At 41.7% G+C, this 27,490-nt stretch overlaps 1 protein-coding gene and 1 long non-coding RNA gene across 8 annotated transcripts in view; one reads left to right on the top strand and one right to left on the bottom strand.

The window, feature by feature from the left end:
* The window catches only part of PSD3 (pleckstrin and Sec7 domain containing 3), a 727,754-nt gene that overhangs the window by 217,722 nt on the left and 482,542 nt on the right, over window positions 1–27,490 (top strand). For 3 of the 7 annotated variants that reach the window (XM_054561281.2, XM_063726553.1, XM_063726554.1), the window contains exon 1: window positions 4,511–4,748. The exons of 3 other annotated variants lie outside the window; for them this stretch is intronic. In XM_054561281.2, coding sequence (XP_054417256.2) covers window positions 4,728–4,748 — 21 coding nt within the window. In that variant the 5' untranslated portion in view covers window positions 4,511–4,727. Of the gene's footprint in view, window positions 1–4,510; window positions 4,749–27,490 lie in introns of those variants that run through there. One more of the 7 variants, XM_063726552.1, reaches the window with a different exon arrangement.
* On the bottom strand, window positions 5,068–14,402 carry LOC129060908 (uncharacterized). Its single transcript, XR_008527791.2, has 3 exons — window positions 14,284–14,402; window positions 11,687–11,822; window positions 5,068–5,793 (listed from the first exon to the last, which is right to left on the bottom strand). It is a non-coding gene; the product is annotated as an uncharacterized LOC129060908 (long non-coding RNA).

Genomic DNA, 27,490 nt, shown 5'->3' with positions numbered 1-27,490 from the left:
ATCCTACAGTTATACATGAAAGAAACTTGAGAGGTCTTCCAAAATTTGAAAACATATTAAAAGTGTAAATGTTGTTATCAGTAATAAATGTGAGGGTGGGATTTTTCTGAATTGTCAATAATAAAATTGTGATCAACCATGCTAGAGAAAAGACTGGGCTATCTATTCAACCCATAGAAAATGTTACACAATCAATCTACCACTTCATACCCACTAAGATAGCTATAATCAAACACAAAAGCAATAATCAATGTGGGTGAGGATGTGGAGAAATTAGAACCTTCATACATTGCTGGTAGGAATGTAGAGTGGTGCGGCCACTGTGGAAAACAGATTGGAAGTAAAGTTATGCAGTTACAATATAACCCACAATTTCTACTCTAGGTAGAATGGAAAAGAGAAACAGAAACATAACATGTACATGAAAACTTGTACATAAATTTTTGTAGTAGTGTTATTCCTAACAGCCAAAAAGTAGAAACAACTGAAATGTCCATCAACTCATAAATGGATCAATAAAATGTGGCCTATCCACACAATGGAATATTATTTAGCAATAAACAATGAAGTTCTGATATATGCTACAATATGGATGAGCATTGAAAACATTATGATAAGTGCAAGAAGCCAGTCACAAAGAACACATATTTTATGATTCATTTATATGAAATGTCCAGAATAGGCAAATCTGTAGAAACAGAAAGTAAATTAGTGTTTGCCAGGGACTGAGGGGTTTGGAGGGAAAAGAGGAGTGACTGCCAGTGGGGATAGGGTTTCTTTAGGGGATGATGAAAAATTTTCAGAATTGACTGTGGTGATGATTGCACAAATCTGTGAATATGCTAAAACACATTGATTTGTACCCTTTAAATGGGTGAGTTATGTGGTATGTGAATTGGATCTTAATAAAGCTGTTTAAAAAAAATCTTTCCAATGAGATTATCAAGAGTATGTAGCTAAGCTGGGCACGGTCGCTCACGCCTGTAATCCCAACACTTTGGGAGGCTGAGGCAGAAGGACTGTTTAAGCCCAGGAGTTGGACACTAGCCTAGCCATATAGGGAGACCCCATCTTAAATAAATGAGAAGTTAGCCAGGCCTGGTGCTGTGTGCTTGTAGTCCCAGATACTTGGGTGGCTGAGGTGGGAGGATTACTTGGGTCTGGGAGGTAGAGGCTGCAGTAAGCTGTGATTGCACCACTGTACTCCAGCCTGGTCAATGGAGTGAGATACTGTCTCAAAAAAAAAAAAAAAAAAAAGTATGTAGCCAAAATACTTAAGGAAAAAGTATTGCTATGGCTTGAATGTCCCTGCCAACATTCATGTTGAAATTTAATTGCCATTGTAATAGGAGTAAGAGGTGGGGCCTTTAAGAGGTGATTGGGTCATAAGGGCTCTGCTCTCATGAATGCTGTTATTAAGAGAGTGAGTTAGTTATCTAGAGAATGGGCTTCTGACAAAAGGATAAGTTTGGACCCCATTTGCTTCCCGTCTCTTGTGCTTGCTTGCTATGTGATGCTTTCCACCATGGAACCACCCTCACCATGTGCTGTTGCTGTGCTCTTGGACTTCCAGCCTCCAGAACTGCGAGAGATTCATTTCTTTTCTTTATTAATTACCTAGTCTGTGGTATTCTCTTATAGAAGCAGAAAACAGGTGAAGACAAATATTACTGAAGTGTTTTAGGAAGTTTATTAATACAAAATATTATGTAGGCAGTAGATAAAACTATTGTGTGATTTTTCTGGATTTGGTAATGTTTGTGGGATTTGTCAACTCTTAGAAATTTGTATTTGAGATTTTTGCAATTCTAAATAAACATTCATGTTGTACTAAAAAATACTCCATAATCTGGGCTTTTCAGTGACCTTCAGAAATAGGATGGATTAACTGTATGCATGAATAGTACATGATGGAATTTCATCTTCCTTTTCATTTCTTCTTTTGACCTCCAGTATATAATGTCTTGCCTACTGTATAGTCTCTCTTTCCACACCACATACATTAGGGCTCATGGGAAGAGGTGGGGCAGGAATATGTTACTGGATAAAATACACACTAGCCCATGCCTAGGTGGTCTGCATGCCTCCTTTCTTTTTACCAGGGCGGGTGCTTGTGTATTCTGACACTGAACTTGAGCACTGGGGGCTATGGTAGCAGAAATGACGATTCTTACTTCATTTTTAATATTTCCAAAAGCCTAACAAAATATTTACACACAAAATACATGCTGGCAAAATGAAATGTCAATGTTTATTTGATTTGCTTTAGGCTTCATTGACTTAGTAGTGGTAACACTGGCTAATTTATGCTCATCAGAATCTCTAACCATTTTATCTTTGATTATTTATAACTGGACGAATGAATGATTATTTAATATATGTGATCAGCTTTTTAAGTACAATCTTAAAATATTTTGGCTTCAGGGATAAAACCAATTAAAAATTCCCTTTGCAATGAAAATTGGAAATACATTTCTGTGGCTTCCCTTTTGAAATGCTCCTTTATTGAACATTCACTATAGGCCAGGAGCTTTCCTTAATTTATCATGCTAATAACACTTCTGAATGGCATTATTAACCCAATTTTATAAATGAGGAAACAGAAGCTCAGATTATAGATGTCTATGCCCAAGTCCCTTAACTAGAAATATCACGGAAATCTATGTCCACCCTGCCTCCTATATATGATTAGTTATTTCTTTTTTTTGTTTATGAGTTGGTTAATTTCCCAGGTAAAGGCCAGTAGGCCAGTGGTCAAGCGTCAGGGTAGCAACTACATTTTGTACTCGGTCTTACTTTTGATGCTTTGCCAACAAAACCATGAAGGAAGGCAGGAGTTGACTGGGAATAGGCACACCGGGACTGTCTCTGTAGGGTATGTACGCAAGGGTAAAGGGAGATCACAAACGAGAAATATGCCTATATTAGTCCATTTTCACACTGCTGATAAAGACTCACCAGAGAGTGGGCAATTTACAAATGAAAGAGGTTTATTGGACTTAAAGTTCCACATGGTTGGGAGGCCTCACAATCATGGCGTAAAGCAAGGAGGAGCAAGTCACATTTTAAAGGGATGGCAGCAGGCCAAGAGCTTGTGCACCAAGTGCTCCCATTTTTAAAATCTTCAGATCTCGTGAGACTCATTCACTATCACGAGAACAGCCCAGGAAAGACCCACCCCATAACTGAATCACCTCCTGCAAGGTTCCTCCCACACACCTGGGAACTGCGGGAGTTACAATGCAAGATGAGATTTGGGTGGGGATACAGCCAAACCATATCAATGCCCAAGTGACTAGGGTGCTTCCAAACCTACACATCTGCTCACACTGCTGCTCTGGCAGGGGGAGCATGAGCTGCGGACGTTTTTCTGAAGTTGGAGTGAATTTGTATAAAGGCATACCCTTCCTCATGCTGGCTCCTCTGGTGGGTATCCAAGGCTGCCTTTGATAGATGCAGTTGGGGCAGCCAAGGCAAAGTAGGTGACTTATGTGGACTTGGTGCATCTCAGCTATGCTCACCGGGCAGCCCATGCTGACATGGTGGGCGAGATCGTGGGGCCACCAGGGAACCTGACTCCACTCCCATGTCTAAGCTTGGCCAAGTCAGTCACTTCTCGTTATTGGGGCGTCTTCTACCTGTCACTTGAAAAAGACTGTTCTTTGGAACAATAAGGCGGTAACACATACACGGGACCACTCTGCAGCCGGCCACACAGGTTCCGCCTCCAGGTGCTTGGATCTACTTAACGGACCTCCCGGGGGGAAAGATTTGAGGTCTCTCCGTCCCTCTACCAGGGGAGGGCGCCGTTCCAGCCCTTGCCTCTGCGGCACAGATCAAAGGACGGAGGAAAAAAGGTGCGGGTCTGGGGCACTAATGTTCGAAAATGCAGTTTTAAGTGACCTCTCCCCGGGCACGCACTGTCGGTGGGGACAGTCCCGAGACCAGGCTGCGGGGCGCCTGGGGGGACTCGCCTCAGGGGGAAATGGACCTTTCAGGGCTCGACAGGTCCCCGGGACTAAACGCTCCGGCCGCGGATCGGTGCCGGGGGAGCCCGGTCAGAGAGGCCGGGACCCCGAGGGACGCCTAGGTGCGTGTCTCGAAGCCCGCGTACCTCCAGCCCCGGCGAGACGGCGCCCAACTCGCGGCTCCAGTCACACGGCCCTTCCTGAGAGGAAACACCAGGGAAAGCACCTCTCACTTTTCTCAGGGTGGGAAAACTGTGAAGGAAGAAGACAAAGCAACAGGCAGGTTTCTGCTCGCGGGCTGGAAGCTGGGCCCAGGGCGGGCGCGCGGCTGCCGGAGGCAGCGGACTGTCCGGGCCTCTCGAGGGCTGCACTGCGAAGGTGTGGATCGCCTCCAGCCTCCCCCGGAGGCCCCGCCCTTGCCCTGGAGACCCCGCCCCCGCCTCAGAGGCCCTGCCCCCTCCCCCTCCCCGAGGCGTCGGCCCCGCCTCTCCGCCCTCCGCCCTCCGCCCCCCGGGCCCGCCACCGCCGGCCCCGCCTGCGCCGCCTTTGCTTTGACGTTACTGGGGGCCGGGCGGGCGGCCGCAGCGGGCTCGCAGCCTCGCTAGCCTCCGCCAGGGTGCGCGCGGGCCGCCGCCTCTCGGCCGTCCCGGGAGCCCAACAAAGAGCACGCGGCGCTGGCCGCCGGCACTCGCGCCCTGAGGCTGCGGCCCCGGAGCGCCCGGCGGCGATTTCGGCGCGCGGCCGGGCGGGCGATGGAAGATGGAAGGAAGGAGCGCAGCGGTGAGCTACGGGGCCGGGGCGCGGGCGCGGGGTGCGCACGCGGCGCCGCTGTCCGACGTGGGGTTTGTGTTGCTTTGTCGCCGCTCTGTCCCCCAGGATCCCGGGGCCACCTGGGTTTCTGCTGTCTCGATAGGTGCTGGGTACGATTTTCCTCTTCGCGCTTGCTTGCTTTGTGTTTTTTTAGGAGCGCAGCAGGGTCAACTTTGTGGTATTAAGGTTTAGGGGTTTTAGTTCATCCCTCTGCTTTGAAAACCTCAGACTTGGGAGAAAAGCTATCAAAAGAAGGCAACATGAAAGAGGACCTCATATGCCGATTTTTCTTTGCCCAGTCAGCTTGTATTTAGGGACTATCACGTTTCTGTCAGAAAGAAAAAAAAAGACTAAACTAAACAAACTTGAATTGAGCGAGCAAACAGACAAGGGAAGATTATTCGGTGCAATTCCCAGGAGCTTTTACAGATGTTTAAGTCATTCTGTTTTACATGCATTTAACTTTATCCGCCGTTTTCAGCTTTCCGTTCTGGCGAATGATGTTCTGAATTTTTTTTTTTTAAACACATTAACACCGATTAGAGGACGTGGGTTTAGAATGTTGTTGGTGACCTAAATAATAAATGTTTCGTTTTGCCATTCCCCTCGATGTCAAAGGATGTTAAACGCCCACTAGGCAGAGGATGGAATGGGCACCACGATTTCATTTTCTAGACACTGGTTCTCCCGACAGTGGGATCCAGGATTTCCGCTCCAGAATAACTCTTGAGTGGGTCCAGGTGTTGGTGTAGGGAAGACGGAGATCTGGAAAATTACTGTTAAGTGGGATTCTGGCAACAAATGCCTCAATGCATTCGTTGTAACTGAGTATGTGCAAAGGATTTTGCAAAGCCCGGTAGCCAGGTGAGTAGGATAGGATTTCTGCTTTCAAGAAGCGTGCTTGAGAGCTTGCCTGGGAGAGACTTATGCGTAGGCTACCATGGAGGATCTCAGAGGAAGCTTCTGGCCTCCGGGCTTGGAAGTTCTCAGAGAGGAGCTGGCAGTTATGCTGGACCTGGAAAGGGAGGGGTTGATTGGATTTTTGTGAGATGTGAGGGAAAGGATGTCCCCAGCTAAAGGAAAGGAAATTCACTTTCTACCCTTTTCCAAGAAATGATCCTTTCTTTTCTGAGGGTATTTACAAACCAAGAGATTTTGTTTTAAAAAAGTCATGAAATTCCTCTTCAGCAGTTAAAAGTGCAACATGCTCAACATCACCAGTTAAGCAAATGCAAAATAAATTAGCACCTTTTCAACCAGTTTTTAGTGGCTGGCTGGATGTCCTTCCACAACTTTTTTATATCCATCCACAAGTGATTTGTCTTGTTAAATATTTCATTAATAGAAGCTTTTTGTACCAAAAGGAGTAGAGTGGTATCAACAAAAGAGACTTGGATCTGTAGGTAGGACACCTAGCTTAGAGGCTTTGCCACTGACTGGGTGAGTTTTTGCCACTGTCTTGGGCAAATTATTTAACTTCTGTCGCTACAGTTTCCTGGTAGGGTGAGGGGATTAGGTAGATGCTCTTTCAGAGCCTTCTAGCCCTACCATTTGATATTTCCATGTCTAGACACGTTTTATGCATTACTTATTCAGTGACGTACTCTTAATTTCACATTCTGAATATCTGTTTGTGTGTTCTGTGAATGGATCAGCACTCTTATCCTGACCATTGAATGTGGGAGAATGATTAGAGCTACAAAGCTAAAATAACCTTATTAAGGCCAAATTCCATGGTTGAATGTTGTTTTTTTTTTTGTTTTTTGTTTTTTTGTTTTTTTAAATGCGAGCATAAGCTTGATTTGCCAATCTTAATGTGTGTCTTCTTTAAAGAAAGTTTTGTTGACATTGCTCATTTCATTTGTGACCAAAGAATAACATGGTACCTTATTATGTACATTGCACTTAAGCAATTCAATTCTGCTTTTAATCAGATACTAGTAATTTAAAAAATTGAGTAACCTTGGAAATTCTTACAGGCTAGTAAATCTTGGGAATTTGGAAATAAAAAAATAAAGTAAGATGGAAGTAGCTCCTTGAAAAAGAAAAATTTAGAGGTACTTTCTGTCAATGGCTCTGCCCTCTTTCTAAAACCTTGATATTTACATATTTGTTTGTCAGCCCTGATGGAAAATTATTTGAGTGGAATTTAGCATAGCATTACATTGAAAAAACATGTCCATGGTACTGCTACTTTTGGAGGTGATTTTTTCGTCTTTTATAGAAATTCAGGTGTGATTTGTCATGCATTATTCATAAACTAAGACACCAGTGTGGTGATAGGTTAATTGCAGTCTTGGTTAAGAGATGCTGAGGCAAAACCATGTGAATATTAAAATGTGTATCTGCTTTGGCTTCAAGACTGGTTTGTTTGAGGTTTACATGGGGTAGTGTCATTTGGACATTATGAAAAGAGTATCTTTGGGTTTGGGTTGGATTGGGAGGTGAGTTATGGATAGTGATCGTTTCCAGTTTTTGGAAATGAATTCAGATGTGATTGAAGTTGAGTCAGACTGTAAAAAATAATCTGGTGACCAAAGTCTGTGGAGTTTAGTATGTGAATCAGGCTTATAGGAGGCTGGGGGTCTAGTGTGACCTTGAATTACTGCTGTTGTGATTCTCACCATTTAGGGGTTCTTCCCGGACCGTCTGGGCCAAGCACAGAGGTCCTTGGCTTCCCTTTGCTAAGAGTGGAGGTGTTTTCACTTTGAATATTGCCTCTCAGTTCTTCCTAGTTCTTTTACAGTTAAACCAGCCTGGCTTTCATTTAGGAGAGTACAGGATCCATGTGAAATTCTCCAGAGCGTTTGTTCGGAGTGCCCATATCTTGACAGCTTGTGTTGTTTGTGATATTGTATGCAGACTCAGAGATTTGCTGGAAAGAATTTAAGTGGTGGCATTATTTTTTCAAAGACTGTTTCTGAGTTACGTTGACCATCTTTCAAGGACATTTTTCACAAGCTCCAAATTAAGTAGTGTTGTAGTGACTGTTGCAATTTACAATGGAGAAAAAGGATAATTTGCAGCATATAGTTAACAAGTTATTCTTAAATCCAAATTACCAAATGTCCATGCCTCATTTGAAAATAAGGCATAACTCAACATTAATAATGAATCTTTGCGTGTGCTATCTTATTTGTATAAAAATAGTGCATGTCCCTGCAGTGCTTGTTTGCTCTACCAAAAGAAAGGTTTTTCACTGCGCCCAGAAGGTCAACAAACTTGGGCCCAGTTGGTGCCTAGTGGGCAGGGACTTTGTTGACACGTCAGGGCACAGAGGTGGCAGAGCATTTTCTCTCTTGGTGACACCGGTGGTGTGAGGGATCCACCCGCTCTTCTCCCCCTCCTTCGTGTCAGGCTGTGGCCATGGTAGACCACTCACTCCTTGAGGCTTACTTTGCAGCAAACAGCCATCTGGTTTGAAATTCCCTTTCCTCTGAGTATACATCAGTGAGATGAATCAGAATGATTTATACATGTTGAAGGATATTTTTAAAAGATTATTATTGGAGTTAGGGATTTAGGATAACTGGCAAAATTAACATTTTGACCTAAGCTGGTGTTCTTTTCTTACATAGTATTTTCACATGGGTCTTCTGAGAAAGCAGCGTTTTCTTTTAAGTTTCATGTTAAGTCCTGATTTTTTTGTTGTTGTTGTTGACACAAGATCTCACTCTGTCACCCAGACTGGAGTGCAATGGTGCAGTCTCAGCTCACTGCAACCTCCGCCTCTCAGACTCAAGCAATTCTCCTGTCTCAGCCTCCCGAGTGGCTGGGACCACAGGTACACGCCACTGCGCCCAGCTTAATTTTTGTATTTTTGGTATAGACGGGGTTTCATCATGTTGCCCAGGCTGGTCTCAAACTCCTGAGCTCAGGTGATCTGCCTTCCTTGGCCTCCCGAAGTTCTGGAATTACAGGCATGAGCCACCAGGCCCGGCCAAGTCCTAACTTTTGGAAAATGCTTATTTCAAGTGATATTTTCCTGGCATGAGACATTTTTACAATCACAGCTAATATTTATTGAGTTCTTACTCGGGTTGTCTCCCTTAGTCCCCATGACAACCCATGAGGTCAGTACTGTCATTATTTCCATTCTGAAGTCGGGAGAGGTTAAGGAACCTACTCAAGATCCCACAGTGAGTAAGTGGCAGAGCTGAGACTTTAAACTCAGGTCATCCAATTTTCTTAACCACCATTCTGTTTTTATGTCTCAAAGTTAGCATTGCGTGTTGCAGAAACTGAGCTCTTTGCCTCTAATATTTAGATTATCCCAGTCTTGGAATCTGAATATTGGATGACTAATTCATCACCAACCATTATACATTTGTCGGCTTAATAGCGGGACCAGATTTGTTGTTTGGCTCAAGAGGTAGAAATGGTGTAATTAAACAACAACAACAAAACCCCTGGGGTGTCTAAAAGGATCGCTGTAGGACCACATGTAAGGAGTTCCACGTAGTTATATGTCATTAATTGGAATTCACAATAAAGCAGATTAACAAATTAAAATGGAATGTATTTTAATTTCTTTTTAATTTCTAATTTAATTTCTAATTGCATCACCTCAGAGAAGTGATCTAGATGCTTCAACCACAGTGGGTGTTGACACAGTGAAGGCTGCTTTTCCTTGTTATTTCTTCCCACAAGCTGGGGCTTAGAGGTTGTTGAGAAAAGGAGCTTGAAACAATAAGGAGGAGGATGGGGAATGAGCCGAGGGCATTCATAAGATCAGGCGGCAGCTGCTCCCCGTTTCCCTGGCCTTCTGTTCTCAGACCTTTGCTAAGAAAAAGTGAATTATAGAAATCGAGCAGCTTGGTTTTCTTATGCCTATTTGGTCTGTGGACAACAGAAGTAGAAAATTTTAATAGAAGCAGCTATAGCTTCTTTTGTTTGGCCTCTAGGAGATTACTGGTTAAGGGCCAGTGGAACTGCTTTTCTCTGTATATGGAAACTTACATGCTTTTTTGAATGTAGATTTTCAACAACTTGTACTTTCCAAGAAGTTATTTGATAGGCACAGTTTAGATTGAGTCATGGGACACTGGGAAAGGGGAAATTTAGATGTAAGAGTGATGGCACAGATGATGCCATTAGATGGCTGCTGTCTTTGTGACTATATTATTTTCTGGCAAAGTTATATTGGAAAAATGCTGAGAAATTGACAGCAGGTTTTGTGATCTTCCAGAGTGTCTCCTCTGGCTCTGCCTTCATGTCCCTACAAGGTGCAAGTAATGAGTGTTTGAAGAGGCAAGATATTTCTTGAGTCTGAAACTTTGTTTGAATATCAAAGTTACTTTTGGGCAGATTTTTATGTTTTGCCGATTCATTTCTAGTGGCTACAAAAGGTCTGTGAGCCACCTTCCCCACCTGCTGATGCTTATATCTCCCTATAAAAATCTCCCTTGGCCGGGCGCCATGGCTCACGCCTGTAATCCCAGCACTTTGGGAGCCTGAGGCAGGTGGATCACCTGAGGTCAGCGGAGTTTGAGACCAGTCTGGCCGTCATGGTGAAGCCCTGTCTTTACTAAAAATACAAAAATTAGCCGGGCATGGTGGCAGGTGCCTGTAATCCCAGCTACTTGGGAAGCTGAGGCAGGAGAATCACTTGAACCCAGGAGGCGGAGGTTGCAGCGAGCAGAGATTGTGCCATTGCACTTCAGCCAGGCAACAGAGGGAGACTCCTTCTCAAAAATAAAAATAAAAATAAAAATAAAAATAAAAAATCTCCCTTGAAGAAAAATTAACCATTGCTTTCCATGAGCTAATATCTGAAAGTATCAAGGCAGAGACTGAAGTACAGATATTATTATGCTATTCATTTATTCATTCAGCAAATATTAAGTGCTTACCATGTGCTGAGCTCAGTGTACGCTCCAAAAAACCTTGTCCACTGACCTAGGCAAACCTCACTTGGATCATACTAGTGCGAGTCAAACTTCACAATTAGCAAATACTGAAACTACAGTACCTAAGAACTCAGAACTTGTGAACTTTATAGAATCGATGCAGTTACTGCCTGAATCAGCATTGTTCAATAGAGCTTTTACTATGATGGAAATGTCCCATATTTGCCCTGTCCAATAAGATAATCAGTAGCTACATGTGGCTTCTAAGCATGTGAAATGTGGCTAGTGAGATTTAAGAACTGAATTTTAAATTTTATTTAATTTCAGTAATTTAAATAGCTTCAGGCAGCTAGTAACTACTATATTAGTGCAACTTTACAGCAAAAGTGCTTTTTTAATAGATGGCATTATCTGTCCTGGGCTGTCATTTCTTGCTCTCTCTTTATTTATTTTTTTTGAGACAGGGTCTCATTCTGTCGCCAAGGCTGGAGTGCAGTGGCAAGATCTCGGCTCACTGCAACCTCTGCCTCGGGCTCAAGCGATTCTGCCTTAGCCTCCAGAGTAGCTGGGACTACAAGTGTGCACCAATCATGCCTGGCTGTTTTGTATTTTTAGTAGATACGGGGTTTTGACATGTTAGGCAGGGTGGTCTCAAACTCCTGACCTCAGGTGATCTGTCCCCCCTCAGCCTCCCAAATTGCTGGGATTACAGGCATGAGCCGCTGGGCCCAGCTGGCTGCACTTGACTTTTTGTTGCAAGCTGTAGATGGTTCCCTAATTTCTAGCCCTCTTTGAATCTGCCTAGTATCACAGTGAATATTCAGGTGGGCAGTGCTGTATATCAAAGCTAAGGTGTTTTGGGGACACCTGCAGAGCTGTCTTGGAGGCCCAGTTGATTTTCATTGTAGATGAAATTGACAGGAAAAATGCCTGAATAGCATCTATATTGGCAAGGATTGTGCTGAGTTTTAAAGATAGGTAAGTGAAGGTGCCTGTGTCCAGTGGTTAGAAATAAGGAACATTCTAATAAGGCAGTGGAACAGAGGAAAAAGGTCTTACTCTTTATCCCCAAATACTGTGTAGTGACAAGTCTGGAAAGTAGACAATCACATTCGCAGGCTCCAGGATTTCTTCAGAGTTAGCCACGTAGGAATAGTCTTGAGGGTAGCAGTGTGAAATTCTCATGGTTAGACCTCTGTTGAAATACATTTTAATTTTGAGTTTTGTAATTTGCGGTGGAACCACAATATCAAGGCATAACAATACAAAAGTGTGGGGATGGGAAGAGGAGAAAGAATGACATCTATTTAGTATTTATTATGAGCTAGGTACTATGTGAAACATAGTATGTGTGAGTGTGTGCCTGCATGCATCTGTATGTATTTATATATTCTTTTTTTTTTTTGAGATGGAGTTTCGCTCTTGTCACCCAGGCCGGGGTGCCATGGCGCGATCTCGGCTCAGTGCAACCTCTGCCTCCCGGGTTCAAGTGATTGTCCTCCCTCTGCCTCCCGAGTAGCTGAGATTACAGGCACGTGCTACCACACCCAGCTAATTTTTGTATTTTTACTAGAGATGGGGTTTCACCATGTTGGCCTAGGATGGTCTCAATCTCTTGACCTCGTGATTCACCTGCCTCGGCCTCCCAGAGTGCTGGGATTACAGGCGTGAGCCACCGCACCTGGCCTATATATCCTTTATAGTATTGAAAGGTAGGTGGTGTCTCCATTTTCAGAGGATGAAATTGAGGCTCTTGGAGATTAAATGGGATCCTTTTTTTAAACAACTTTATTGAGATAGTCACATACTATACGATTCACTCATTTAAAGTATACATTCATTGATTTTTAGTATGTTCATGGAGTTGTGCACCCATCACCATAGTCAATTTTAGAGCATATTCATCACTTCTAAAACAAAGCCCAGGCCAGGCACAGTGGCTCACACCTGTGATCTCAGTACTTTGGGAAGCCAAGGTAGGAGGATCTCTTGAGCTCAGGAGTCTGAGACCAGTCTGGGCAACGTAGTGAGACCCCTTTAATAGCAAAAAAATTTAAAAATTAGCTGAGCATGGTGATGCGTGCCTGTAATCACAGCCACTCAGGAGGCTGAGGCAGGAGGATTGCTTGAGCCCAGGAGGTTGAGGCTGCAGTGTGTCGTGATTGCATCGCTGTGCTCTAGTCTGAGTGATAGAGTGAGACCCTGTCTCAAAACAAAACAAAACAAAACAAAAAACCCCAAAAAATTCCAGACCCATAAGTTGCCACCTCTCCCCATTGCTCCTATCCCTCATCACAGGCAACCACTAATCTATTTTCTGAGTCTGGATTTTGCTGTTCTGCACATATCATGTAAATGAAATAATACAAAATGTGGCCTTTTGTAGCTGGCTTTTTTCTCATGTTTTCAAATGCTCATCCTTGAAGTAGCATGTGTTATTAATTCATTCCTTGCTATTGCTGAATAGTATGCCATTGACTAGATGGGTCACATTTATTTATCCATTAATCAGTTGATGGGTTGTTTCCACTTTTGACAGGAATCATGCCATTCTGAACACAAGCATACAAGTTTTGTAGCCATTCTAGTGAGTGTGAGTTGGTATCTCATTGTGATTTTGCTTTTCATTTCTCTAATGACTAATGATGTTGAATATATTTTCACGTGCTTATTGGCTGTATTCATCCATTTTCATACTGCTGACAAAGACGTTCCTGAGACTGGGCAATTTGCAAAAGAAAAAGATTTAATGGAATTATAGTTCCACATGGCTGGGGAGGCCTCACAATCATGGTGGAAGGCAAGAAGGAGCAAGTCATGTCTTACGTGTATGGAAGCAGGCACAGAGAGAGCTTGTGCGGGCAAACTCCCATTTTTAAAGCCATCAGATCTCATGAGACTTATTACAATCAAGAGAACAGCATTGGAAAGACTCACCCCCATAATTCAATTACCTTCCACCGGCTTCCTCCCATGACACACGGGAATTGTGGGAGTTACGATTCAAGATGAGTTTTGGGTGGGGACACAGCCAAACTATATCATTGGCCATCTGTATATTTTCTTCGGAGAAGTGTCTATTCAGATCCTTTGACCGTTTTTAAATTATATTATTTGTCTATTTACTCTTAAATTTTAAGCATTGTTTTTATATATTCTGGGTTCAAGTCTCTTATCAGATATATGCTTTGCAAATAGCTTCTCTCATTCTGTGGGTTGTCTTTTCTCTTTCTTCTTCCTGACCTTTGAAATAAGTGAGGTTCTTAAACAGAGCACCAGAGGGCTTAGCACAGTTCTAGGCCCTCATGTATTTTCCAAAGTGAGTTAACAAAACTTTAAGTATGATGACTTGTGTAACAGATATTGTTATTTAAATATCTGGTTGGAAGAAGGATGGAGATTTAACCTTTGCCTGAGCTATTTGAGAGGAACCACAAAGCTCTGAAGACTTGAGACCCTTATGTATACTGAAAGGAAATTTTGGAAGCCAGTTCTCTGGAGACTTTTATGTATAGAAAATAGTGTTCTCCTCCTGGATTAGACAGAGAATTGCTTGAAAGGAGGACACCCTACCTCGAAGACCCTTCTTGATCTTTTTAGGTACTGTAATGTCGTAATCTAAATAGTGTTTCCCAAACTTGTCTGTCAAGAATTACCTGGTTTCAGATTTCTAGGGCTGCCTGAAGATTCTGGTACAGTGGTTCTGAAGGAGCAGTCTTCATAATCACCCCATGCGAGTCTTAAGATCGGAATGTTTGGGAAACTGATCTCACCTGGTAATAATGATGACCTTAGTGGTTGCCCCTAGAACTTAATTAGTTCTCTTTAGTGGGTGTGGTCTCCAGTTGGCAAACATCCCTGCCAGGGAGATTACAAGGAGCTGATCAAGCCAGTCTGGCTACATTGCTTACCTCAGCACTGGGTCTTGATCCAAGACAACCCAAGTCCCCAACCCCCCACCCCCTGCCAGTGTGGTAGAGATGGGTCACAAAAATTTAAACCAGGCCCACAGACATTTTCAAGTTATGAGGTTGCCACCACTCTCTTGGGAGGAATCCTCCCTCCTTCTTCCCTCCTCTTTTAAAATGTGTTCATATTTTCTTACCATTGCTGAGTCTCTGGAGGCCTCCCATAGCCACACAGATCTCCATGAAACTCAATGGGGAGAAAAGGGCATGGAAAGAAAAATAAACATCTTACATAATCTCTACACTTTGCTTGTTTTATGTGGTTGATTAAGGTCTCCTGAAGAATTTCAGGAGAGTGAGAAGTATGAAGTTGGGAGGGGGAGACTCACTTATCTGACCTCTTTATTTTTGTTTTTTAAAGACGGGGTCTTGCTCTGTTGCCCAGGCTGGAGTGCAGTGACTACTCCCAGGCGCCATCATAGCTCACTGCAGCCTTCAACTCCTGGCCTCAAACAATCCTCCTGCCTCCGCCTCCCAAATAGCTGGAACTACAGGGGTGCCATTGTATTTGGCCCTGTTCTTCTCTTAAAGGATATTCTGTGTTACCAGAGGCAGTGCAGCATAGCGGTTGGAGTGTGCCCTTGAATTGTATAGTGTGATTTGCTTCTATCTGTGTCACCTTGGGCAAGTTATTTTAACATCTCTGTGCCTCACTGCGTCATTACCTCATGGAATACCTCACTAACATTTAGTGGTTAGAAGGGGCTTAGACAGTTTTGGAAAGACAGTAAGTAGGCAGTAAATGTGACCTGGATGGTAGGTTATACTTACCTGAGTGGGAAGTGGAATTATTATTGCCCGTCTTAAAGTCACACACCTATTAAATGGCAAAACTGGACTTTCTTGTACCCTAGACTGTGATTGCCTACAGGTGTGCTTTATAGAAGCCAGGAGAAAAATTGTAATACACTCAGCCCTCTGTTTCTATGGGTTCTGCATCATGCATTCAATCAACCTCAGATCAAAATATGCAGAAGAATATTGTGTCTGAACATGTATGGACATTTGTTTCTTGTCATTATTTATTCATATAGTATAACAACTATTTACATAGCACTTGCATTGTATTAGGCATTCTATGAAATCTAGAGATGATTTAAAGTATATGGGAAGATGTACATACGTTATGTGCAAATGCTACACCATTTTTTTTAACTTTTAACTTTCAATGTTTTTCTATAGAAAACCTGCACATAAAAGAATAAAGAATTCATGCAGTCATGCCAAATGACCATCACAATCAATCTTGATGGTACTCTTCAGTAGATACTAGAACTACTAAGTTGATATATGCTTGTTCCTTAAAAATTGTATCTCATCAAGGTGAAATAAATGCGATAATAGGAACAGTAAGAACCGTGTGTTTATAAGTGCCTCAGGGTGAAGCTCTTACATTTAGACCAGAAAGTTACACACCCTAGAACACCAGCAACTCACAAGGAAGATGGGGGAGTTGTCGCCTTCCTTCCTTGGAGGTCTTTAGGCTGGGAAAGTTCCATGTAGGTGTGATTTTGCTTAAAGATAGAGATATAAACTTTATGACCTCTCAAAGTCACTTTCTGGCCAACAGCTTTAGCAGTTCTAAGAAGGAGCAGTTTCATTTTGCCTTCAAGGGATGTTCCTTTTCTGTGTCCTAAGGCAGGGTGATCAGTTAGTGAGAGAGGATGATGTGTTTGCACCAAGCTGCAAGCAGAGATGAGTGTGGCCCAGCTCCAGTCCTGACCCTTCTCCCCTTGTCTAGTCAACCTCAGCCAGTGCAGGGTACCCGGGGAGGGTCACTGTTAGTCGGCCTCAAAGGCACTGTTGGTGGCTCTCACATATTCAGACTTCTTCTTGTGCCTTGTCCACAGTTTCCGGGGGTTGCTGGGGACACTGCAGGAAGTACTGCCTGTCAGCGATAGGGAAGCTTCTGATCCTTGGTGAATGGTTGGATACTCTTTGGTCATCCTGAGATGTCTGAATCCTGTCGTCTGAATACCTTCCTTCTCTGAGCCCGGGGCTGCTGCCTCCACCAAGGCTGAGGCTGGAGCTTTCATTGAGATCCAAGACACTGGAGGAATCAAAGATTTTTCCATGTGCTCGATTCCTATACAGATTTGATGCTTTGGGTACAAATCTCCACTTGTTAGCCAGTCAGTCAAAGCAGAGAATTTCTAAAGGCCTTTGCACCAAGCAGCGAGACCAGGCAATAGGGTCAGCCAATGACACAACTGCCACTCTTCCAGAGATGCTGGAACTAAGGTCTAAATAAGATCAGTGTGTCAGTGTAGGTGCATTGACTGCAACAAATGTACCTCTCTCGTGGGGGTTGATAATAATGGGGGAAACTGCGCATGTGTTGGGGGCAGGAGGTGTATCGAAAATTTCCTTACCTTTAGCTTAATTTTACTGTGAACCTAGAACTACTCTAATAAATAAACTCTACGGGCCTGGGCAACATAGTGAGACCCCACCTCTACAAAAAAGAAAAAATTTAGCCAGATGTGATGGTGTGAGCCTGTAGTCCCAGCTACTTGGAAGACTGAGGAGGGAGGATTGCTTGAGCCTAGGAGGTCAAGGCTGCAGTGAGTTGTGATCACATCACTGCATTCCAGTCTGGGTGACAGAGCAAGATCTTATCTAAAAAAAAAAAAAAAAGTCATTTTAAAAAGATAATACATGTGGAAGCATTTAGCACTGTGTTTGCGTGCGGCAGGTGCTCAGAGAATGTGTGCGCTTAGTTCCTTCTTACTCGTTACACCACTTTATATAAGAGATTTGAGCACCTTTGAATCCCCAAATCTATGACCAATCCCCACTTCTTCCCTACTTTACCGAGGGATGACTATATGTGGTGCTTTGGCCCAGGGTCCTCATTCAATATGTTTCTTTAGTGAATGAGTTAAACCCCACAGGCTGTTACAAAGCTAAGTACAGGAACCCTATTAAGAATACACGGCAGACTAGGTGCTCTGACATTTAGCCTCGTCTAATAGCAGAATAGAATTTCCTGAGTCAGCAGGATTTCTGGCCTGATCACTTTTTTGCTATTGGCTTCACGGTGGCTTCATCTTCTGTTTTGGAGACAGGGAATTTTCCCCATTCCCTGGGCTGCTTTTAGAGCTTCAGGTATGTGACTTTCATTAATAGCTCTCTTGCAAATGGCAAGAGAGTAATGTGTTACTATGGATTTCCTCACCCAGCTCTTTCCCTTCTGGCAGAGACTTCTGATAAAAGTAGGTAAAGGCTTGGGCTGTGTTCACCTGGTGTGATGTAACGGTCTCAGAGATCTGTTTCATTCATTCTTTTGATTTTATCAGGTTTTTTTTCTCTCTCTCTTTTTTTTTGAGACAGAGCCTTGCTCTGTCAGCAAGGCTGGAATGCAGGGGCATGATTCTAGTTCACTGCAGCCTCGAACTCCTGGGCTCAAGTTATCCTCCCATTTCAGCCTCCCAATTAGCTGGGACCACAGGCACACACTAACATGCCTGGCTAATTTTTGTATTTTAACTTTTTGTAGAGGTGGGGTCCCGTCATCTTGCCCAGGCTGGTCTCAAACCACTGGCTTGAAGTGATCCTCTCACCTTGGCCTCCCAAAGTGCTGGGATTACAGGTGTGAGCCACTGTGCCAGGTCATATTTTTTCATTTTGAGTGCAATTCTTACTACCTTCTCGGTGTGGCTTGTATATCAGTTGATGGTCTCTCATATTGCTGTGTCCTGCTTGGGAAAAAAAGTCTAATAAAATACAATATCATATTCTAAAACTGGAGCTTATGTAAAGATAATATAGTTTATAGATTTAAAAGAACTTGATAGGCCTGGAGGAATTAAAGCCAAAATTTTAGAAGCGTTACTAAAATAAATATGTCTGTGATTAGTCAGTGAGAAAATATCATCATTTATAAAATCGTTAAGTAATGATTCAGAGGGAAGTTCAGTAAGATTCAGAGGGGAGTTAGAAAGATAATGGTAATTCCATTTTTTAAAAAACTTGGGTGGTGTAGTTAGTATACAGAGGTATTTCCTTCATGAATATTTGTATTTTATAAATATTTTGTAAAGTTTTATTTTGCCTCTGTTTAGTAAAAAATAATTTTAAAATAAAAAATTTGTCAGTAGACTTCTCTTGTGGCCATTTAATGGCTTCTTTCTAAAGCATTCCGTTTAGCAATACACCTCTCTCTCATTATTATGAGAGATATTATGTTTTACATAATATTTAAGTTACATAATTTTGGTAGCAAGTACAACCAGCACAAATCCATTCGGGTGCAAACACAACTGATTCTTGGTAATCGCCACCTCAATCGTGTGGGCAGAATTTCATGAGCTTGCTGTAGTCTTAAGACCACAGCTTGAGCACCAGGTACTGATTTTTTAATTCTATTTATCTGTTACCAGCTGTGAGCAGCGGATATGAGTGGGCATCAGCCAGCATGTCTTCCTGGGTAACTTGTGTCACCTTGTGAGACATCCTGGAGTTGGTTAATTGGAGGGTGGTTAAGAATTTCTGCTGTATACATAACTTCAGAAACAAAAGCAAACCTGTTATGGTCTAAGAAATGAAAAGGGATATTATAAGGTAGAGACATTAGGACATTCTTTCCATTTTGTTCTAAAATCACTTTTGGCATTTATCTGCCTCACATCACTTATGTTGTGTACAAAGCTACTTCCCTCCTGAATAATTTATTTCCACATCTAAAATGTTTGCTGAAATTATTTTGCTTTCCTTTCACCTGGAAGATAATTTTAGGTTTTTAAGAAATGTGGTTTATAAAAATAGGACCCACCATGTCCATCTACTGAGTGAGTGAGTTACTAAAGTATAACAAAAACATTTTTTTCTGTCTTGTACTTGAGTCCAGAAGTTCACTGAAAATGGGTTACACCTGGAATTTATGTATCATTATAACTGTAAAGTGCTTTGTACTTTGCATCATAATTTCTCTTTCATCTAAAGAAATCAAAGTCCATTATATTAGCCTGGCTATGTTCACCTGCTTGCAGAAAGGGTGGACCTTTTGGGACCCATTTTTTTGTTTTTGTGGAGACGGAATCTCGCTCTGTTGCTCGTGCTGGAGTGCAGTGGCACGATCTTGGCTCACTGCAACCTCCGCCTCCCGCATTCAAGCAATTCTTCTGCCTCAGCCTCCTGAGTAGCTGGGACTACAGGTACATGGCACCACACCCAGCTAATTTTTTGCATTTTTAGTAGAGACAGGGTTTCACCATGTTAGCCAGGATGGTCTCAATCTCCCGACCTTGTGATCCACCTGCCTCGGCCTCCCAAAGTGCTGGGATTACAGGCGTGAGCCACCGCACCCGGCCCGGGACTCATCTTTTAAATGAGCTCTGGTGAAGCAGGTCCAGGGTTTTGAGAAAGCCTAGCACCCTTGGAGTGTTTCAGGGCATCTCTCAGTTAAGAGAGCTTTTTCTTTACAATGGGCCAGATTTTGTATGTGGTTAATTTAATTATCAAATTGGAGCAGCTTTGTCTTTTCCACGATATCTGAATATATGTGCATACCAAGTGACTTATTTAAAATACAACTCTTTTAAAAGGCTACAGGGCGTACTGTAATAGGTCATATGCAGTTCTGTGTCACGGTCACTTTTCTTTCATTCATACATTCATTCAACAGATAGTGTTTGAGTGTCTCCTATGAACCAGGCATTATTTTAGGTTCCAGGGATACAGTGGTCAACAAAACAGACAAAAAAATAAATAAATAAAATAAAAATAAAAAAAGAAAAAAATCCTTGTTCTTACAAGGTAAGACAGACAGTGTATGAGTTGTGTCTGCGTGTGCGTGTGTGTAGTATGTTGATAGCATGAAGCCCTTCAGGGAAAAATAAGGCAGAGGAGAGAGTTTGGGAGGGGGTGGAGTTGCAGTTATAAATGGGTGGTCAAGGATGACCTTGTTGAGGTGACGCATGAGGAAAGACCTGAAGAAGGAAGGTAAGTGCACCGGGAAGAGGGCACGGCAGGTGCAGAGCCCTGAGGCAGAGCCATACTTCCTGCCTTCCAGGAACAGGGAGACCAGTGTGACTGGAGTAGAGTGAGCAGTGGGGTTGGACCGGACACCGTCACCAGGTCCTGTGGGGCCTTGTTGCTATTGCAAGGGCTTTGGTTTGGACTGAGAGTGAGCAGAGAAACCTGTTAGAGAGTTTCAAATAAAAATGGGACATGATCTGGCTTATGTTCTTGGAGGACATGCTGCTGCTATGTCTCATGAGAACAGACTGAAGCGGGGAAGAGTGGAAGTAGGGAAACCAGTTGGGAGGCTGTTGTAACCTAGGTGAGCGAGGGTGGTGGCTTGGACCACCGTGGAATGTTTTGAAGGTTGAGTGGGAAGGATTTTCTCATTGTCTGAATGTGGGATGTGAGTGGGAGAAAGCATGGGTGACTTGCAAAATATTGACCTGTGCATCTTGAAGGACGGAGGTGCATTAACTGAGATAGGGGGAGGCTGATTTTGGAGGAAGGATCAGGAGCACAGTCAGGGAGCTGTCTGGTAGGCAGCTGGATATATTTATCTGGATTACAGAGGAAGGGGCTGGGTTAGAGGTAAACATTTGAGAGTTGTCAGAATATACAAACTGGATGAAAACCACAGGGTGTGAGTGTCAATAGAAAGGAAAAGAAGTTGAGGGCCAAAACCTGGGCTACTTCCACACTGAGATTGAAGAGATGAGAAGGCACCAATAAAGGAGAATGAAGGAAAGCAGCGAATGAGGGAAATCGAGAGTGTGAGGTCTTGCGAGCCATGTGAAAAAACCGCTTCAAGCAAGATGAGTCAGATTCTCCCGGGAAGTAAAGTAAAATGAGGGGCAAATGAGATTTGACCCAGGGATTTAGCAATGGAGATGTCATTGGTGAGGTTGATAACCAACTGGGATTATGGTGTAGTAGTGGGGACCAAATGTTGATCAGTGAGGATGTAAGAGAGCGCAGAAGTAGAGAAACGGAAACATCAAATGTAGAAAAATATCGCAAAGATTTTTGCTGTAAAGAGAATGTGAGAAATGTAGCTGCAGGGAGAAATGGGGTCAAGAGATGTTTTAAAAATGCAGGAAGTAACAGCATGTTTGAATACCAATGGGAAAGACAGTAAAGAGGAAAAAAATACGATTCTCCATGTAGTAGCATAATTCCCAAAGGACCTTTGGTGTAGTTTAAAACAGCCAAAATCATCTAGCTTATTGTTGTAAACACTAATTTTTGTTCATGCTGTCGATTTTTTCAACATAAAGTCCTTATCTTCTCATCTCCATCAAAAATCAAAACTTTTTCTTTTGTCTGACCCTTTAAATAAATGTCTTTTGGGTATGAATTGTGTCTGCTCATGTTGTTCAACCTCAGGGAGTCCCTAGTTCTGTTAATAGTTTTGCAGTATGCATGGATCTGAGGTACACTCTGTCCACATGTTTTCAGTAACTGATGACTTCTTTAGCTCTCATCTGAGGCACAGATTCCCCACCGTCCATTAAGCATGTATAAGATCGCATTTTCCAAGAATTTATTCAGTCAACTAAATGTTCATTGCATGCATTAAACACAAAAGACCCCATGTTTCCAGGTAGCAACCACAGGGCAACAGATGGGTAATAAGAGTAAGAATTTAAAGAAACCAGTGTCCTTGGATCTTGTGTGGATGACTAGTTGTTTCCCAGACATTACTGTGGAAATCACCTGGGGACATTGTTGAAGTGAAGATTCGGATTCTTTAGTTCTGGAGTGGGGCCTGAGATCTGCATCTTTAACAAGCTCCTAGGTGATGCTAGGGATGCTGGCTGATATGGTTTGGCTGTGTCCCCACCCAAATCTCATCTTGAGTTGTAGCTCCCATAATCCCCACGTGTCATGGGAGGGACCTGGTGGGAGGTAATTGAATCATGGGGGTGGGTTTTTCCCTGCTGTTTCTAGTGATAGTGAATAAGTCTCACGAGATCTGATGGTTTTATAAAAGGCAGTTCCCCTGCACGTGCTCTCTTGCCTGCCGCTATATAAGATGTGCCTTTGGCCGTTTGCTTTCCTCCATGGTTGTGAGGCCTTCCTAGTCAAGCTGAGCTGTGAATCAATTAAACCTCTTTCCTTTGGAAATTACTGAGTCCCAGGCATGTCTTTAATAGCAGCCTGAGAACAGACTAATACACTGGTGCACCTCATTTTGAGTAGAAAGAGATCTTAGGGTAATACTTCCTGGCTTATTTTTTCTCCTTAGTTTTTGCTTCTGCTCTTCCTCTATTTCTCTATTATTGCCACATTGGGCCTTTTCCAGCTGGAACTTTCAGACTCAGAACAACAATACATTGTTGTAGCATTTGTTGATAGCATTTCAGTATCTCCGCTTTTCACTCTGCATTTTTATTGATCTTTGCAAAAAAGCTACTGGCGTCTGGGAGTTTTGTTTAGTAATTAGATAGCTGAAGAGACTAGGCCAAGTTTCATTTGCATTATATAGGGAAGGCCAGACTTCTGGGTCTCATTCACATCCCAAGGCCATGTTTGTCCTAGACCTCTGAGTACATGCTTTGGAGCTATAGGCAAAGTCCCAGTACTGGGGCCAATTTGCCAGTTCAGTTGTCAGTTTTTAAATTCTCGGGATACCTACTTGCTAAGGCTAAATCTCTTCAGTAAACAGCTCCCTTACTGGAGGGCAGTCCTTTGGCTTTGTTATAAATAAATTTTGTCAGCTTGTGGAAAATAGAATAAATCTTTGAAAGTCACCACTGGCTAATGAAAGCTTCTTAGATGGCTCTAGACTGGACACGGTACTTAAAAAGTGCCTATAAAAGGATATGTTTTGGTGGGGGTTGGAGAAGAGTTTGAAATTAATTATCTGAACTCTGAAAATTCCTGTAAATTCTACATTTAGTTTCTGCTGTACTTTAGACCATATATCTTGTCCTGAATTTAATGAGGCATACTTTTTAAGATCTTCTGTATGGGTGCTATTCAATAGAAATATGATGAGAATTTCACATGTAAGTTTAAATTTTCTAGTAGCCACATTAAAAAAAAGTAAAAAGAAATCAATGGAATTAATGTAGGTAATATATTTTATTTAACCTACTATGTCTGAAATATTGTCATTTTGACAAAAGCTTAGTGATAATTTATTTTCTTTGCTTGTACTTAGAAATCTGGCCTATATTTTATGCTCACAGCACATCTGCCATATTTCAGGTGCTAAATGGCCCCATGTGGCTGTCATATGAGACAGCACAGGTGTATATGCAGAGCAGCTGCAGGTATGACAAGCACAGTTTTATTTGTTTCTTTATCTCATAATTCTCTGTTAATACCAACACATGATTGGCTGTAGTGAGGCATATATGGTTAGTTAAGTATTAAAATAAAATAAAGATGGATTTTTTTACAGTAATCTTAAAATCTACCCTAAAAGCAAATGGATGTTTCAGAAAATAGATAATTATAAATATGCAGAGAATACTAACATGTTGATTGACTTCAGCAATGGCTAACAGAGATGAGGACCTATAAAAATTGAAAATGTCTGAGACTTCTAGATAATACATTTTTAGCAACATTATTTAGGATAATTTACTGCCCCCCATAAGGTAGATAGGTCCTGTCATGACTCACATTTTATAGATGTGAAGCCTGAGACCAGAGAGGTTAAGTAATTTGCCTTAGATCACACAGTGGGTAAGTGGTAGATCTAGGATATGGAACTCTAGTCAGACTGGTTCCAGAGCTCACTCCCTTCAACTCTGTGCCAGACTGCCTTCTCAGCACATGTCAGTGATACATACATTTGCTTCATCTTTTAAATGGTATGATTGAGGGATGGTGCTCTTTAGCTGAAAAAAGTGATAGATATAATCAAATGATGTTGATATAATCAAATTGTTTGATTGATATAATCAAATTGATTGATATAATCAAATTGTTTGATTGATATAATCAAATTGTTCTGGAAAACAGAGGATAAATTAACTCCTTAAATAAATCATACCCTGTTTGCCATTAATTTTAATTTCAGAGTTACTTTATCTTGGTTTCTGATTGATCTTCAATTTAAATTGAGCCTCAGCATTTTTTCTGCCTATCCCTGATGTGGGGAAAAACAGCTAATAATGTATAAGGCAAACTTTCAGTGTTATTGAGAGCTAAAGCATACAACTAAATTGGGGAGATAAGCTCTAATACTCATGAAATAGTATTACAATTTATTGTTACTAGCAATCACAGCAGCAGTAACCATTTATTGAGAGGTTACTATCTGCCAAACCTTGTGTTAAGACTTTACACTCATTATCTTATTTAACTGTTAAAGCAATGCTGTCAAGTTGGTTTTATCTTCATCAATAAATAAGTGCCAGAAACAGTACCACTATAGTCTGAAACAATGAGACTCTGAGAATTATTTTATTGGATTCTGGGTGTCACATTTAAAGGGGGACATTAACAGTGAACAAGTAGGTGAGTGGTGAGAAAATCATGTGATGTTAGGAGAGGTCATGGAACTGCGATCCTTAACCTAAGGAGAGAAGACTTAGTGGACATAATAGTTACCAGTAAGTGTTTGGAATAAAGGATAAGATCTAAAGAGAAAACTGACTCTGGCAAAAAGGAGTACACTCACTCTGTCTTTCTCTAAGGAATATAGAAAAGACACTTACAAAATTTTCTTATTTTGGATTTTAATCCAATTTTAATGGGACAGAGGCTAGGTCACTCCCTAGATATTCTGGATTAAATTATTGCATTTGGAAGATTTGGATTATACAAGAAATTAGGAATTGACCGTTGGATGAGGTGTCTATTTCTGATTTTGTAATAAATTGTGTCCTTTAATCAGATTATTTTTATGATAGAAATAATTATTGAGTTGTTTTATAAATTAAGTTGGAGATTGTGATTAATAATACAATACCAGAGCTCAGACAGACCTTAGAAATCTTGAAGTCTAATGTCATTTTGCAAATGAGGAAACAGAAAGAAAATGAATTAAGGACAAAGTTGGACAAGTACTCAGGTGTTGACTTCAAGTCCACTACTTAAAAAAAATTATGGTTTCTAATGTATGGATGAAGAAGACTCAATCATTTCTAGTACATTTTTAAAGGTCCTGTTGAATCTTCTCCAGAGTTAACAAAATGAAGTAGCCTGAAGTTCATTTGTCCTAATTAGGGCACACTTGAGTCCTTTTTGGTTATCTTATCTGCACTTGGAGTTCAGTGATTTTCCTAAGAAAAGCTTTCAGTTCGTCAACTTCTTTTATTGTTAGTGTTTTATTTCCCTGGAAACCTGTGTATCTTTTTATTGAAAGGATAAGAAAGGATATACTGGCTCTCTGAATTTATCCATTCATTCAACAAGTGTTACTGAGGTGTGTACCAAACACTTCCAAGCACAATTATAGGGTCATTAGCTTTTACTGTGAGATGAGAAACCATCAAATTGTTTTGAACAGAAGATTAGAAGTTTTTTTTTTTTTTTTTTTTTTTTAAGTATCACTAACAAATTAAAAGGATTCCCTGGGAGTTTCAGCAAGCTGTAGTCCCACTTGCCTTGATTTAATGAGACATACCTTTTGATCTCAGCACACAATTGGGATTAACTGCAGTTTGAGGTCTGATCCTTATTAGTTATATAACTAAATTCACAATAAAGCCTGAAACTTTTTCATAAAAACAGAGTATAAACCTGTTAAAAATGTTCTACCATATACTGGTTTGAAAACCATTATGAATTCATGATGGAATTTGACCGACCTAGGTTTGATGGACAGTTTCACTGATGATTCGATTTTGGGCAAATGTATTAATTTTTCTGAGCCTCAGTTTCTTCATTAGTACAGTGAGGGTAAAACTTGTTACATAGGAGTGGTTTTGAGGGTTGAACGATTTAAGGGAAATCATAACTGTGAAATGCTCATCCCCATGTCTGGTGCATTGTAAATATTCAATAAAAGCACAGCCATTTTTTTGATAATTTAGTCAAGGAGATTTTAAACATGGGTGAAAGTTGTTTTGAAGCTAGATTGAGGGTGCTAATTCAGAGCCTTAATTTATTTTTACTTTAGAGCTCAGACAAAATGTCTTTAATGCCTTTGTCTAAAGGTCCTGACATGGAAACAAGCATTAAAATGACACCCCTAACTTAATTAACACTTTGTTTTGCATGTGTATGAATTAATCTTTTTAAATGTCACTAACTGTTTTGGTGGTGTCACAAATTGACAAATGCTCCCTCCCTCATTCCACAGGTATTACCAATTTTGGACCAATTCTGGTGGTTCAGCTATCAATTAAAGCAGTCAGAGAAGGCCCTGCCTGTAGGTCACAGTTGACCCTAGCCACAGGACACCCAGGGAAGTGGTGTACTGTGAAGCCTCTCCATGGAGTGTCAGGAGTCTGTGTGTGTGTGTGTGTGTGTTTTCTGTTGCCCAAGATTATTGTCCTCCGAGAGAGTAAACACATCACCTTATGACTCTGTAGCCAAGTTCACTTCTGTAATAATTTTTTGTTTGTGTATTTTTACCACTGGAAATTTAGTCTGACTTAGTTCAATACTGTATCTAGACCAGTGTCTGGTCAAAAGTATTAAATTTGACTTGCTAATCTCCATGCGGGATGAGGAAGAGACCCTATATAAAACTGAATTGGGCCCATGTAAAACCCGTGTTTCTGGTGCCCCGTTTTCCTTGGGCTCTGGCTGGCAGCTTCTTCTACCCCAGTTATATATTTCACTTTCTTGGGGCTGAAGTGTCAGCTAGCTGAGCTGATAAATTTATCTGGGTTAATAGAGAGTTAGAGGATCATGTGGTCCTTTTAACTGTCTTTGGAGGCAGGATTTTGCTTCCCCCCTCCTCAGTTATTTGAAAGCACTTTGGCAAAACTGAGATCACTGCATTACTGCTAATGTAACACTGCAGCTT

Source organism: Pongo abelii, chromosome 7 (assembly GCF_028885655.2).
Source record: "Pongo abelii isolate AG06213 chromosome 7, NHGRI_mPonAbe1-v2.0_pri, whole genome shotgun sequence".
Classification (NCBI taxonomy): Eukaryota; Metazoa; Chordata; class Mammalia; order Primates; family Hominidae; genus Pongo; species Pongo abelii.
The sequence above is the reverse complement of the archived record's forward strand: the minus strand, read 5'-3'. Positions and strand labels throughout refer to the sequence as shown.